The sequence below is a fragment of the Mustelus asterias genome, chromosome 4 (genome assembly GCF_964213995.1).
Source record: "Mustelus asterias chromosome 4, sMusAst1.hap1.1, whole genome shotgun sequence".
Lineage (NCBI taxonomy): Eukaryota > Metazoa > Chordata > Chondrichthyes > Carcharhiniformes > Triakidae > Mustelus > Mustelus asterias.
The window spans coordinates 3046122-3061679 of NC_135804.1; the positions used below are offsets into that span (position 1 = coordinate 3046122).

The 15558-nt window shown below is 43.0% G+C and overlaps 1 protein-coding gene across 6 annotated transcripts in view; it reads left to right on the forward strand.

Annotated features, from left to right (window-relative positions):
• garre1 (granule associated Rac and RHOG effector 1) overlaps window positions 1-15558 on the forward strand; it is a 202900-nt gene that overhangs the window by 89694 nt on the left and 97648 nt on the right. For all 6 annotated transcript variants that reach the window (XM_078210516.1, XM_078210519.1, XM_078210520.1 and 3 more), the window contains exon 2: window positions 4309-5865. In XM_078210516.1, coding sequence (XP_078066642.1) covers window positions 5407-5865 — 459 coding nt within the window. In that variant the 5' untranslated portion in view covers window positions 4309-5406. The remainder of the gene's footprint in view (window positions 1-4308; window positions 5866-15558) is intronic.

Consider the following 15558-nt stretch of genomic DNA (forward strand, 5'->3'; position numbering starts at 1 on the left):
TATTGTCCTGGCCCATAGCCTTTGCAGTATCCAGTGCCTTCAGCAGTTTCTTCTTATCAGGTGGAGTGAATCGAATTGGAAGAAGACTGAAATTTGTGATGCTGGGGACATCCGGAGAAGGCAGAGCTAGATCATCACTTGGCACTTCTGGCTGAAGATTGTTGCGAGGGGGTAATCAGCAGGTTTCCTTCCCTGGTGTTTGATCTGGTGCCATGAGTCGTCTTAGAGTTCAGAGTCGATGTTGAACACACCCAGAGCAACTCCCTCCCGACTTTGTACCATTGTGCTGCCACCTCTGCTGGGTCTGTCCTGCTTGTGAGACAGGGCATGCCCAGGACAGTAGCTGGAACTCTACAATTGACAGATAATGTTTGGGACTTTATCTGCAAGGTATGATTCTGAGAGTATGATTGTCAGGCTGTTGCTTGACTAATCTGTGGGACAGCTCTCCCAATTTTGGCACAAGCCACTAGATGCTAGCAAGGAGGAATTTTTGGGTTGACAAGATTGCGTTTGCCGTTGTCGTTTCTGATGTCTAGGTCATTTCCGGGTCATCTGTTCTGTTTCATTCCATTTTGTTTTCCTTTTAGTAGTTGGATTCAACTGCTAGGTTTGCGAGGCCATTTCAGAGGGCAGCAATGTCAACCACATTGCTGTAATACAGGAAAACATCGAGAAAAATTGGAGAATGATTTGATAGAGCGAGCCATTGGGAGGAACTAGTTTTTGGGATTAGCAACAGGATTGTGGCATTTTCTGGCCAAGTTTCCTGCGTTACTGTAATTCTTGGAAAATGTTGCAACAGCCGAGGGAGTTAATGGCGTGTGATAGTGTGGGAAGGTAGGTCTGCGATGGAAGATCAGCCTTGATCATATTGAATAATGAAGAAGGCTTAAAGGACAGAATTGCTCACTCATTCGTATTTATGTTAAGTTTCCTGATTGTCTATCGCCACAAACACTTGAGAGACAATTAAATGTTTACTTCATCAGCTGGGAAATACTAAGATTGTGAAAGGCGCTACAGGACTGCATGGCATTTTTTTCTGTCTGGCTCACCAAGGGACTGAGAGTATTAAACCAGTGACAATTTAATTAAATAAAAATGTAATGGCTTCCAGTACCCTATATTCTGTGAGGGAAAATTGAGGTTGGAAAAAGTATATTATTCCTGAGATGTCTCCAACCCCTCTCACTATTCACTCCATGTTTTTGTAACCAAATTTCAGTTGAATGTGTGTAGATTTAAGCAATGAGCCTGATTTTAGTGGTAGTAATTTAATAATTTTTCGACTTTGGCCTTGGAAATTGCTGCACTCTTGTCACATTCGCGCTCTCTTTTGGCAGACATGTCGTTTCTGAAGTAGAACTTCGTGCGTTGGAGAGAGAGAAAAAAGAATCAAAGAATGGTGGCTATCTCATCTGTGTACAAGGCACAAATCCCCAGCTTGATTACAGATTGTGAACCTAATGATTCTCCCCTATGTACTCTGCTATGCGTTCTCTGTATAGCGTGCAAAAAACAATACTTTTCACTGTATCCCAATACATGTGACAATAATAAAGCAAATCAAATCAAAATGGGTAAAGGTACTGGCTGCCATGTTGCTGAACCGTACAGTCCTGCTGTTTTACCCCAGTTTGTGCTCACTTGACCAATTTCAGTTAGGACAGTAGCTGGAATTCTAGAATTGATAATCTCTTAACCTTGGAAAGGGCACCTGGTCAGTATCCGGCACTCGCTGACAACTGCCCATGTGTACATCCAGCGAGAACAGGAATCGCTTTAGCTATAATATTCTTCAAGACACCTTTCTATTTATCTGAATCTCCCAAACCGATGACCACCTCCACCTAGAAGGACGAGGGGAGCAGGTGCATGGGAATCACCTGCAAGTTCTCCTCCAGGTTATACACATTATCCTACCCTGGATATTTATTGCCTGTTCCTTGATGGTTACTGGGTTAAATTCCAATGCCAAGCAGCACTGTGGATGTACCTTCATCACATGGACTGCAGATTTCAAGAAGACTGCTCATCTCTGCATTCTCGGGAGCAATTAGGAATGGGAAATAAATCTAGGTCTTCCAGCGATGCTCATATACAGAGAATAGGGGGGGAAACCCCATGAAGATTGGCTAAATTGGCAAGGCGCCAGAAGACAGTGAGGATCATGGAACTGCTCCTCAAGAAAAGAGGGAAAATAGTAAAATCCTGCAAAGGGTATTCAAACTCTGGCTGCCAAAATCAGGCAGTTATTTGCATCGCATCCTGTTAAAGATAGACAGCTAAAGCTTCTGTTAGCCTGGGTCTTGGGAGAGTGTACTCCCGTTAATTGAGCTCTCGTGGATTCATTAGTAATGTGTAGCTAATCTTCCTGCTCTCTGCTGAATTTGAGGAAGGGGACCCAGAATTCAATACTTGTGCAGGGCTGACTATGACACTGACTGTGTGTACGTACCAAGTAGCAATGCTAGTATTCACTGTCATGGCGCTTCCCACTCAAGCATGTTACTGCATCATGGGAACAAGAATTGGCCATTTAGACCAGTGATGGACAAGCTAGGTTGGTGAGTGGGCCGCAGAGTGGCCCTCCTTCATTTCAATGGACTGCAAGATTGAAATCAGGCATGTTCACTAACGATGACCCCATGAATAAGATTAAATACAGTTAATACATGCCGTATATTTCATAAGTTATAGAAAATGCTTCTTCATTCATATATTAATAGATCTGTCATCAGCTTCAAGTAGTAAAAACAAAAAGAATTATTTACATTTGATTGGATGCAGAGGGAGTGCACAGCTCTCAGTCAATGGTATGCAAACGGCACTCACCTCACTTCACCTGCCCTTGCTGCAGTTATACCGGTCGGAAAAAAGTTACGCAAATGGAAAGCAGCGAAATGTGGCAATTCTGAGTGGGCAACAGTCAAAATGTCTTGTGGGCCGCCTTCGGAACCCTGATGTGGCCCCTGGGCCACAGGTTGCCCACCACTGATTTCCACCTTCAAGTCTGTTCTGTCATTCAATGAGAACATGGCTGATCTATATGTCAATCTCACTTATCCATCATTACTCTATGACCCTTGATGCCCTTGCATCATCAGAGTGAGGAGCAGCATGCACAGGACAGTAACAGCACAATACGCCCTTTAGTCCCTCAAGTCATTTAATGAGGTAATTGGCTGATGTGTGATCCATGATGCCTTTCCTCCATATTTCCTTAACACCTTTGGTTAGCCAAGTCTATCCATTTCTGATTTCAAATGAACGATTGATCGAGCATCAGTTGGTGTTTGTGGAACAGAGTTCCATCCTTTGTGTGGAGGTGTTTCCTAACTTCACTCCTGAAGAGTCTACCTTATCAGTTCCCCTTCAGTCAAATCATCTCTTGCCCGTATAAATTTTAGGGAATACATCCCAAGTTTATGTAATCTCTCCACTTTAAGTACCTCATTAGGGGTTCAGTTGCAACACAGTTATGCTACATTAAAAATAATTGAGAAGCCTGGGCTAATGATCAAGACATAAGTTCACACTTTATCCAGGGAGCTGAGGAATTTGAATTTAGTTGTTTTAAATATATAGAATTCGAAATCTAGTGTCAGTAACAATGACCATGTAACTGCCTGATTATTGTTCATTAATATCCTTTCGGGAAGGAAAACTGCCCGCTGGCCAATATGTGACTCCAGACCCACAGCAGAGTGGTTAATTCTTACCTGGCCTCTGAAACGACTGAACACGTCACTCTATTCAAAATGATGGCTCACCGTCATCTTCTCAACAGCAGCTGGGGATGGGCAACAAATGTTGGCCCTGTGATACCCATAGCCTGAGAATGAATTTTAAAAATGTCCTTGGAGTCCAGAATGTCCACTAGCCCCAATAAAGCTGATACTATGGACATAGGGGCGACACCATTTTTAATTTAATGTTGATATCCGATGTTGGAGTTTCTGACGAAGGGAGCATTCTATATATAATGTATAGCACAGAAACAGGCCGTCAAACTCAGCTAGTCTGTGCCAAAGCTTATTCTCCATATGATCCTACCAATCTTACCTTATTCAACCCTATCAACGTATCCTCCTCCTATTCCTTGTTCCCTTATGTTTATCTAACTGCTCTTAAAAGCAGCAAGCATAATTTGAAAAATATAAGTTCAAATAGTCAGTTAGTTTCCCAACCTACTACTTCCCCAAAGCAGCGGCAGTTATAATCTCAAGGGATGTTTAAAGCCAGAATTCTAACTTCCTCACTGCAAATGTATTGTTTGGATTGATTTCTCTTTCTGTATTTCAGGAAATGACCTAGAGGCCTTAGCAATACGTTAGTGCTGTCCTGCTTCACACTGCAACTGAATGCATAAGCAATCTGGAAGCAGCACTTGTTTCCGCTGTCGATCCCAAACTACCTCACCAAGGACTTAAAAACCCAACACGTATGAAGGGAGGAGGAGGCAGCCTGTGAAATCTACGGGAGTTGGAACATGGACACTCGAGAGTTCTTGTTTCAGTGTTAAAGTTGAAACACTACATCCAAATGAATTACGTTTGACCGACTGGATCTGTCAAAATTTCTTTGAAGAACTTGAATTGATCACGGGACAGAAGTAATGTGGACAGCTTTGAGCAATAGTCCAAGCACTGAATAGTTAATATTTTAAATTTAACTTTCGCTGTTGATCAGTGTCTTAGTCCATTTTGGTAGGTCTGCTAATTAGATATTTTTTGTGTTTGCTCTGTAAAGGTGTTCTGGCTTATGAGTTGGAACTAGCAAGTGTTCCATCAATATCGTATGATTCAAAACAGAAAGACAGTGCTTTAATACTAATCGAACTGGCTGATTCCATTGTCTCTGGGTCTGCTCTCCTTTCTTTCATCTCCCAACCCTCATTTCTTTAGGGAGTGAAATGGCACTGACTCCTCCAGTTGGCCACTGTGACTGGTTTCATTGTAATCATTGGAATGGCAAGAGGTTCTGCTAGACCGTTCCATGCGTAGCTGCGTGGCTCTTTGAAAAGTAGGAGCTGCTGATGAATGTGCAAGTTGGAGACAGAGCATCGGTAACCAATTCTGAAAAGCTTCTCATCTTTTTTTAATTATTATCTCTCTGGACTTGACTGGTTGCAGCAGGGCTGCACCAACAGAAAACTAGTACAGTTGACCCACTCAGCAATCAACTCCTGTGCTGACGGACAATGCGTGTGTGGAAATGCTTGCCTTCAGGCATGCTGTGGAACTAGAATTATGTACGTGATACTCTTGACTCTATTTGCAGAACGTACCATGTTCAAAGTTGTTTGAAACGTTTGACTAGAAGAAAATTGCTATCTTGATTAAGACTTTTTACACAAAAAACAAAGCAAACAACAAACCCACGGAAAAAGCACCGTCACTTATGTATTGTTGCAGTGCTCGGGAAAGTAAAATGGACTATAAGCGACGGTTTCTGCTTGGCGGGTCCAAGCAGAAAGTGCAGCAACACCAGCAGTACCCTATGCCTGAGCTAGGCAGGACCCTGAGCGCACCTATGGCATCCACCGCCGCTGTCACACCTCCGCTGGCACCCACCACACAGATAGCTGACATCCAGCAGGGAATTTCCAAATACCTGGATGCACTGAACGTGTTCTGCCGAGCCAGCACGCTCCTCACGGACCTCTTTAGCAGCGTTTTTCGAAACTCTCATTATTCTAAAGCAGCTATGCAACTGAAAGACGTGCAGGTACATGTCATGGAGGCAGCAAGCAGACTCACAGCAGCAATAAAGCCTGAAATTGCGAAAATGCTGATGGAACTGAGTGCTGGGACAGCAAATTTCAAAGATCAGAATGACTTCAGTCTTCAAGATATTGAGGTAAGGCAACTGGCAGAGTTTCTTGACTAACCGAGACTTGTTACCATAGACGTAGAACTATTAAAAATATAAACAATCGGGTTGTTTCAAACTATGTCTTTGTTGAAGTTTTGTCCAAAGAGCTTGTTTTGGTGAACTTGTTTACCAGAATGATTGCACCTCTCGGTGGGTGGGGGTTGTTGACATGTACATTTGAAATAGTATAATTGCTGACGGCCCTTTTTGGAAAAGAAGGAAGAACTTGTATTTCTATGGAACTTTTCAGAACCTCCAAGCAATTTACAGGCAACAGTATTTCTGAAGCACATTTGGTGTGATGAAGGGAAAAGTGGCAGCTAATTTGTGCACAAGGTCTCACAAATATCAGTGAAATAAATGGTCAGATCATCTGTTCTTGGTGTAGTTGTGGATTAAGTACTGACCCAGGGTGCTTGTTACTCTTATTCAAAATAGAGTTAAGGAATCCATTACTTCCACCTGAGAGAGCAACACTTCATCTGCAATTCATTCTATAGTGCAGCATTCCCTCAGGATTACACTGGGAGTTTCTGCCTGGATTGCATACTCAAGTTTCTGGACTGGCACTTGAACCCACAACTGTCTAGCTTGGAAGTGAGCGTACCCACAGAGCCACTGCTAACACCTTGAATGCTACTGTTATAAAATTGGAACTTTTTGAGAATTTAGTGCTGTCTGAGCTGGGTTTGATCGTTGGTCTATGCTGGTAGCCAGCCAGGATAGTAATTAGGAGGTTGCACTTAAGTTAAGGGAAGGTCAAATTGACCAAGGTTTCTCTTCTTTACTCGATGACCTATGGTAGACGTTTACCAAGATAACTGGGTTAGCTGTGATTGTCTTTATGGTTTGATGCAGATTGATGAGGTTTCCTGAGGAGCAGGAGTGATACATGAGCAATCTGTATAACTACGTAGAAGCTTAGATTTGACACTCGGGCAAATTTTGAGTTGGCCATTCTTGTTGCAGTTCAATAACACAGCTGGTTTAAAATATTATGAGTAAAATATGTTGGAGATATGCAACAAGCCTCAGTTACCCAGGGTTCTATCTGAAACTTCAATTTATATTTCTTCTTTAGGGCTGATTGTGTTTCCAATTTACTTTGTTTCTGATTTCTGCTCAGAAGGTCCTCTGTTACTGTCGTTAATTGTTTCCCGGAAAATGCAATGCTACGTGAAACATGAACGCTATGTTATAATGGGATTTCCGTAACAACATGCATATTAATGCTTTAAAGTTAAGAAAATGTACAAAACATAGCAATACATTTATCCTGATGTGAGAAAGCTAAGAAAAGAAAGTTTAGGTATTCACCAAACTGAAGCCATGTCCCACTTCGGGGAATCGATAACGGGGTGGATTTTGTTGGGAGAACCTTTAGAGGGGCTAATGGAATGTTTTTTGGAGGATTCTGCAGCAGTTTTTGAAGGATTCTTTGCAGTGGGGCTTTTAAATAATTTCTCCAATGACGTTTTTTCTTTTTTCTATAGAGCTCCCTATAGCAGTTGACTGCATTGTTAATGCTTCTCTTCAGCCTTGACCAATGCTCTGTCTTGCTTTTCTTCATCAAAAATGCTCATTGTCTCTAAGCTTTTTCAAACCACTAAGTGGTTTTGAGCTAAATGTCTTGGTTGGTTGGCAGTTCTTGCTTATCTTCTTCCCCTTTCTCTATGGCCCTCTGTTCCATTTCTTTCTGGTCCTTGGTAGACATGGGAGCTAAGCAAATCTGCAACATCCTTGGTCTTCATCTCATCCAATCCAATTTGCTTGCTCATTTCTACGATTATCTCTTGGATTTTCTCAGTAGATTCCACATAGCTTTTGGCTTTAACGCAATCTGGCCACAACCTCCCTCACAGACCATTCCTATTGGATGAGGTGATGTTATTAGTGGCCTTAACGATGTTGTAATGCTTCCAAACTTCCTTTAGAATAGAGGCGAGGTCACCTTCAGTTTCCCTGATGGTCTGTCCAAAAGTTCTTCTATGGTGATAGGCTTGAAAGCTACAATCATACTATGATCCATTGACTGAAAAATGGAGGTGGTGGTAGGACGTTCACCTTGACATTGTCACGGAGGCCATCAAGAGCTGTAGGATGGTCAGGAGCACTGCCCAGCAGGAGAAATGTTTTGTTGGCAAGGTCATTTGCTCAACAATGAACCGTAACAGCTTGACAAAGTAGGATGTAAATCAATCCTCAAAAATTGCATTGCTGGGTTACCATGTTGTCTTGTTTGCTCTCCACACAACAGGTAGTTTGTTCCTTGAATAACCCTTCATTGTCCTTGCTATTTGGGAATGGTAAGCAAACATTGGTTTCACTTTAAAATCACCTGCTGCATTTCCAATAAGCAACAATATTCTTTTCTGCTTTACGCTCTGGCATACTCTTCATCTTTGGAAATGTATGTCCTGGAAGAGATCCCTGACCAGAATAAACTAGTCTCATCCACATGAAATACTTGTTGAGTGTATCCACTCTCCTCAATGAAAGAACACGTACACTTTCATGAGTGACAATGGAGCATCATTGGAGGCTTTCTCAAGATCAGCAACAGGATAAAGCTGTGCCCAGCCGCCAACTCCTGTGGCGTATTTTTCCCAACTCTGCTTTTGGTGACTAATAGGGATGTCTACCTGCATGCCAAACCTAGAACCATAGAATCCCTACCATGCAGAAGGAGGCTATTTGGCCCATTGAATCTGCACTGATTCTCCGAAAGAGCATCTTGCATCTTACACCCCTCCCTCCCCCCCCCCACACCCCGCCCTATCCCGTAACCCTGTGCATTTTTACAATGGCCAATCCACCTAAATCTGCACATTTTTGGACTGTGGGAGGAAACTGGAGCACTTGGAGGAAACCCACGCAGACACGGGGAGAACGTGCAAACCCCACACAGACAGTGACCCAAGGCCAGAATCGAACCCTGGTCTCTGATGGCAAGCTGTTCAACTTGGCATGACTGCGTGCTAAGGTCAAAATGCACAAGGTCCAAGTCCGTGAGTTGCTGTTTGCTGATGCCGCCAAGCTGGTATCCCATAATGAAGTTCACTTGTGACAGCTAATAGAACGGTTCCCCCAGGCCTGTGAGGAGTTTAGACTGACAATCAGCGTCAGGAAGACCAAGGTTATTGGCCAAGACAGAATCTCCACCCTGCATCAACATTGACCGTCCCTCTTTGGGGGTCGTTGACACTTTCACATACCTTGGATCAACAATTACCAACAATACTTCCCTTGATGCTAAAACCCATTCACTTGATGAAGGGGTAGCGCTCCAAAAGCTTGTGGCTTGTGCTACCAAATAAACTTGTTGGACTTTAACCTGGTGTTGTGAGACTTCTTACTGTGCTAAAATCAGCATCAGGATTGCCAAGGCTGCAGCTTCATGTTGAAGTTGAGTGTAGACCAACAGCAAACTAACTGAAAATATATAACTGTGTATACCAGGCTTGTGTTCAGAGCAACTTCCTCTCCAATAGCAAGGCATGGACAACTTATGCAAGTGAGCATGTTTTTCTTTTATTCCAAATGGTTCTATGTTTGAACTTTCACCATAGTCTTAAGATCATCATCCAAACTCCTAGTCTTGAGTAAGGTGAAGCTAAGAGGCGAGCACTGTTGAGTTTGATGTTCAATCCAAATAGTTAGCAGTCTTTCCACATCCATTATAATCCACTCTGATTATTTTGTAATCTAACAGCAGACAAAGGAGTTGCTAGTTTAACGAACTCTTTTCAGTATTTTTAATAATTATTCTCACCGTTGTTGGTGGCAAGTCAAGAGCGCTAGCAATATTTACTGCACATTCAGCTATTTCAGAGTACTTCATAACATCTCATTTCACTTGAAATGTAACTTTTGTCAGCAAAAAGCATTTATAATCACTGGTTCTTTTCCAGCTCAGTAGGAAAGAATATTATGGGTGAAATGAATGAATAATGCCACAATTTTAAAACAAACCAATTTAGCAACGAGAGGGAACTGCTGTTTTGCAGGGTTCACAAAATGTCAGGGTGCACACGACACTTATCTAGACTGTCCAGGATGGTGAGTATTTAACTAGCGCTCTTTAAAAGAACCATTGGAGACCCAGCAGTACAGAATAGTGCAATCTGGGCCCAGCACAAATAAAAATCTGGGCTGATTTCTCCCAAGATTGCTTGCTCCTCACCTCGTCCAAGACCCAGTTCTCACTGCCTCGACATGGGCGTTGTGTGGGAATGTCCAGGAGCACGTGATGTTAATGTGAAACAGCATCATGTGAGTGCAGGGTATTAATTGGAGACCAAAATTAATGAGGAAACGATGTGTGGGATGACATTAAACAAGGATATCCTGTATAGTATTTGTCTCCTATGGACAGGAAGCAGAGAATGGGAATAAATGGGTCCTTTTCAGAGTGTCAGGCAGTGACTAGTGGGGTATCGCAGGGTTCAGTGCTGGGACCCCAGCTATTCACAATATACATTAATGATTTGAATGAAGGAATTGAATGCAATTTCTCCAAATGTGCAGATGACACTGAGCTGGGTGGCAGTGTGTGCTGTGCGGAGGATGCTAAGAGGCTGCAGGCTGACTTGGACAGGCTGGTTGAGTGGGCAAATACTTGGAAAATGCAACATAATGTGGATAAATGTGAGGGTATCCACTTTGGTGGCAAAAACAGGAAGGAAGATTATTATCTGAATGGTGGCAGTTTAGTAAAAGGGGAAGTGCAACGTGACCTGGGTGTCATGGTGGAACAGTCGCTGAAGGTTGGCATGCAGGTGCAGCAGGTGGTGAGGAAAGCTAATGGCATGCTGGCCTTCATAGCAAGAGGATTTGAGTATCGGAGTAAGGATGTCTTGCTGCAGCTATACAGGGCCTTGGTGAGGCCACACCTTGAGTATTGTGTGCAGTTTTGGTCTCCTGGTCTGAGGAAGGGCAAAGGTTCACCAGACTGATTCCTGGAATGGCAGGACTGACATATGAAGAGAGACTGGATCGAGTGGGCTTGTACTCACTGGAATTTAGAAGAATGAGAGGGGATCTGATAGAAACATATAAAGTCCTGACGGGACTGGACAGGCTAGATGCGGGATGAATGTTACCGAAGTTGGGGAAGTCCAGAACTAGGGATCACAGTCTAAGAATAAGGGATAAGCCATTCAGGACTGAGATGAGGAAGAACGTCTTCACTCAGCGAGTTGTGAACCTGTGGAATTCTGTTGGGGTCAGTTCATTAGATATGTTCAAGAGGGAGCTGGACGTGACCTGTGCGGCTAAAGAGATCATAGTGGTATGGAGAGAAAGCGAGAGAGGGATACTGAAAGTGCATGATCAGCCATGATCATATTGAATGATGGTGCAGGCTCGAAGGGCTGAATGGCCTCCGCCTGCACCTATTTTCAATATTTCTATGTGTTCAGTCTTTTGTGGTTGGTACACAGGTAACCATCTATAAATTTATTTTACTGCCTTTGTCTCTCTCTCACGCAGTTGCAAACCAGCAGCAGCAACTTTCAAATATATCATCTTTAAAGTAGTAAAAGCTCCCGAGGTGCTTCACATGATTGTTATTAAATGGCATTTAACACTGCACACGCATGGAGGCATTAGGACAGCTGACAACAGAGGTAGGTTTTAATAAAAGTCTTCAAGAAGGCGAGAGAGGTAGAGGCAGGAAAGTTTAGGAAGGGAATTCCAGATTTAAGATGTTGAGTTGCTGGCGTTGGACTGGGGTGGGCACAGTAAATAGTCTCACAACATCAGATTAAAGTCCAACAGGTTTATTTGGTAGCACGAGCTTTCGGAGCATTGCCCCTTCATCAGGCGAGTGAAGAGCTCTTCACTTACCTGATGAAGGGGCAACGCTCCGAAAGCTCGTGCTACCAAATAAACCTGTTGGACTTTAACCTGATGTTGTGAGACTACTTACCATTCCAGATTTAGGGAGGGTATTCCAGACCTAAACAGCTGATGGCACGTCTGCCAATGGCGGAGTGATGGTTATTCAGGATATGTAACTGGCAATGAAATAAATGACCAGATAATCTGTTTGTTGTGATGTTGATCGATGGGCACGTATTGACCAGGACACTGAGGAGTACACCATCGTAAGATAATGGGATGTTGCTGTGACATATCGGGATCCGATGTTAACATTCTTATTGATGCAATATTCAGCTTACCAAAGATGAGCTGTGAGACACAAGCCTTTTACAGTATTGATTCAGATGCTTAGATTGGATTCCAGGTTAAACAGCCAATAGCTTGTGTACTTTGTCATGTTATCTTCACTTCGAGACAATGGGAAATTATTAGATATATCACATAGGTCACAACTTGATGGAAAATGTTTTCATTAATTCTGCCCTGAAGACGGCTTAAACTGAATAGATAGTGCAATGGCATGATCTTCTACATTGGAAGGGGTTGGGAAGTGGGGGTGCTGGTGACACTTTTAAGATAGCCACAATGGTTTCTGAGCTATTAATCAGTCATCATTGTCTGGAGCTAACAGGGCAAACCATTTTCTCTCTCTTTTGAGAAATTACCAGAGTTTACTTGTCAGTCAGAAGCAAACATAATGTAGCAGATTACTGGGTTTGTTGAAGCGAGATTCATAATTTGTCATGATGGGATTTATACTGTAGACCTCTCGGTTTTTGGTCACAGGCCACTAGCCATTTAACTACATCTTGGGATGTAAATACATCTTAATGTGACCTATGAAGGAAAATACAGGATACAAATTCTAGTGTGGACTGGTGAAATTTGTAAGTTTGCATAGTGTAAAAATATCTTTCAGCATTTTTGAGGTAGAGTATTGCTGCTATATTAGTGCAACGCTTATACGGTGTTCAGCTACACTTGGTAGGAATTATTTGGTTAACAAAATACTGAGCAGGTGCCACGTAGGCAGTACCACATAGGGAGTCTTCTGCAGAGGTGTACAGTCATGAATTGCTAATGTAACCTTTTTGTAATGCAACCTACTTGATTCTTTGCCACATTTCATGTGTCTCATTTGTTGAATCAAACTGGCATGTTCACCAGAACTTTTCATTTTGGTTAGTGGAATATGACTCTTGCAAATTGAGGCTATTCAATAACATGGTCACTTTTAAAAATACATATTCCCAGGCTGTGTGTGTCACTGGCTAGCCCAGCATTTATTGTCCATCTCTAATTGCCCTTGAAGAAAGTGGTGGTGAGCTGCCTTCTTGATGCAGTCCGATGTGGTGTGAGTACACCCACAGTGCTGTTAGGGAGGGAAGGACTTTGACCCAGTGACAGTAAAGGAATGATGATATTGTTTCAAGTCAGGATAGTGTGTGGTTTGGCGGCAACTTGTAGGTGTTTAATTTTAACCTGCTTAATTTTCAAATCAACCAAGGAGTTGCCATTTTGGGAGAGTTGGGTGGACACTGATGGAAAAGGGAGAGTCCACAATTCGTGCCAATGTAAACAATCCCAATACTAGGCATTCCTTTGTTCAAAGGTGGCAGCTACAGCAAGATAGTGATTCTACCTCTGGGAAATAACGAGACCCATAAGCACTTCAAGCCCCTCTTAATTAATCCCTCCAGAACAACCATTGATTTCCCTGTGCGCACACTATTCTTGAGTTTGGGTGTGTTTCAGATTTACCTTTCCTTTCACATCACTGAAAATTCAGTCTTCAGAAGGGTCCTCTCCAGACTCTCAGCTTTCCTCCTAACTCTGACCCCTGACACGGGGGATCAGCTTGCTTGAAAAGCTTTTTTTCCATTAATGCAGCCGAGAGGGAATTGAGGCACAAATGTTCCATCTGCATTGGGTGATGAAGTATGTTTACAGTGCTGACTTTATCTTGACAGAGTTTGGACTTCATTGAATGAGTCACTTTCTCTGACATAAGGCATGACTTGATGTGGCTTGGGACTGAAACAATCCACTTGACAGGCACTGCGAACCACATCTTATTAATTGAAGTGGATATTTTGATACGTGGGCATTGATTCCACAGTGTGCATGCTTGAATTGTTGTCTTGGAACTCTTGGTCAAGAGAAAATGGTAAAAGTGAAGCTCAGACTTGGAGCAGATTGTTATTTTTAAATTCTCTCCTTTTCTGGTTCTAAACAAGAATGGGTAGTTAATCATAGTGAGGGGCATATGCCACCTCTATTCTGAAGCTGGTTGCTATGAGGGACTGGGCAGGACAAATTGAGATTCTGATCCTCTCACTACTACCCCCACCCAATCCCTTTCTGTTCCACTGTTGCCTTCTAAGCCTTCTCACCAAACTGCAACTGGGTGTGGCAATGTTTTGATTTGATTTATTATTGTTGCATGTATTAGTATACAGTGAAAAGTATTGTTTCTTGCGCGCTATACAGACAAAGCATACTGTTCAGAAATGATGTGGAGTTGCCGGCGTTGGACTGGGGTAGGTACAGTAGGTAGTCTCACACACCAGGTTAAAGTCCAACAGGTTTATTTGGTAGCACAAGCTTTCAGATTTTTTGTGAAACAAATCCTGCACTCACCTGATGAAGGAGCAGCGCTCCGAAAGCTCGTGCTACCAAATAAACCTGTTGGACTTTAACCTGGTGTTGTGAGACTACTTACTGTTCAGGAAAGGAGAAGGTGGAGAATGTAGTGTTACAGTCATAGTTAGGGTGTAGAAAAAGATCAACTTAACTTCAAAACTTAATAACTTCAACTTAATAACTTCAAAAGTCTGATGGCAGCAGGGAAGAAGCTGTTCTTGAGTCAGTTGGTACGTGACCTCAGACTTTTGTATCTTTTTCCCGACGGAGCAAGGTGGAAGAGAGAATGTCCAGGGCGGTGGGGTCCTTGACTATGCTAGCTGGTTTTACCGAGGCAGTGGGAATTGTAGACAGAGTCAATGGATGGGAAGCTGGTTTGCGTGATGGGTTGGGCTTCATTCACGACCCTTTGTATTTCCTTAGACAGAGCAGGAGCCATACCAAGCTGTGATACATCTGGAAAGAATGCTTTCTATGGTGCATCTGTAAAAGTCGTCGAGAGTTGGGGCTGACATGCCAAATTTCATTAGCCTCCTGAGAAAGTAGAGGCATTGGTGGGCTTTCTTAACTATAGCGTCGACATGGAGGGACCAGTTCAGGTTGTTGGTCTGGACACCTAGAAACTTGAAGCTCTCGAATATTTTCACTTAATCTCTGATGTAGACAGCACATGTCCCTCACTATGCTTCCTGAAGTCGATGACTATCTCGCTTTGCTGACATTGAGGGAGAGATTACTGTTTTCACACCAATTCACCAGATTCTCTACCTCTTTCCTGTTCTCCTTCTCACCACTGCAGTGGTGTCATCAACAAACTTGACAATCGAATTGGAGGGGAACTTGTCCACACAGTCATAGGTGTATAAGGAGCATAGTAAGGGGCTGAGGACACAGCATTGTGGGGCACCGGTGTTGAGGATGATTGTGGAGGAGCTATTGATGCCTATTCTTACTGATTGTGGTCTTTCGGTTAGGAAGTCTAGGGTCCAGTTGCAGAGGGAGGAGCCGAGCCCCAGGCCACGGAGTTTGGAGATGAGTTTTGTAATGTAACATAGTGGAGGGTCCAATCACATAATTGATAATGGCCACTGTTGAAACAAAGCCTGTGAAAAATGAGCATTTCTACAGCTAGCGCCTTTTAACATCGCAAAA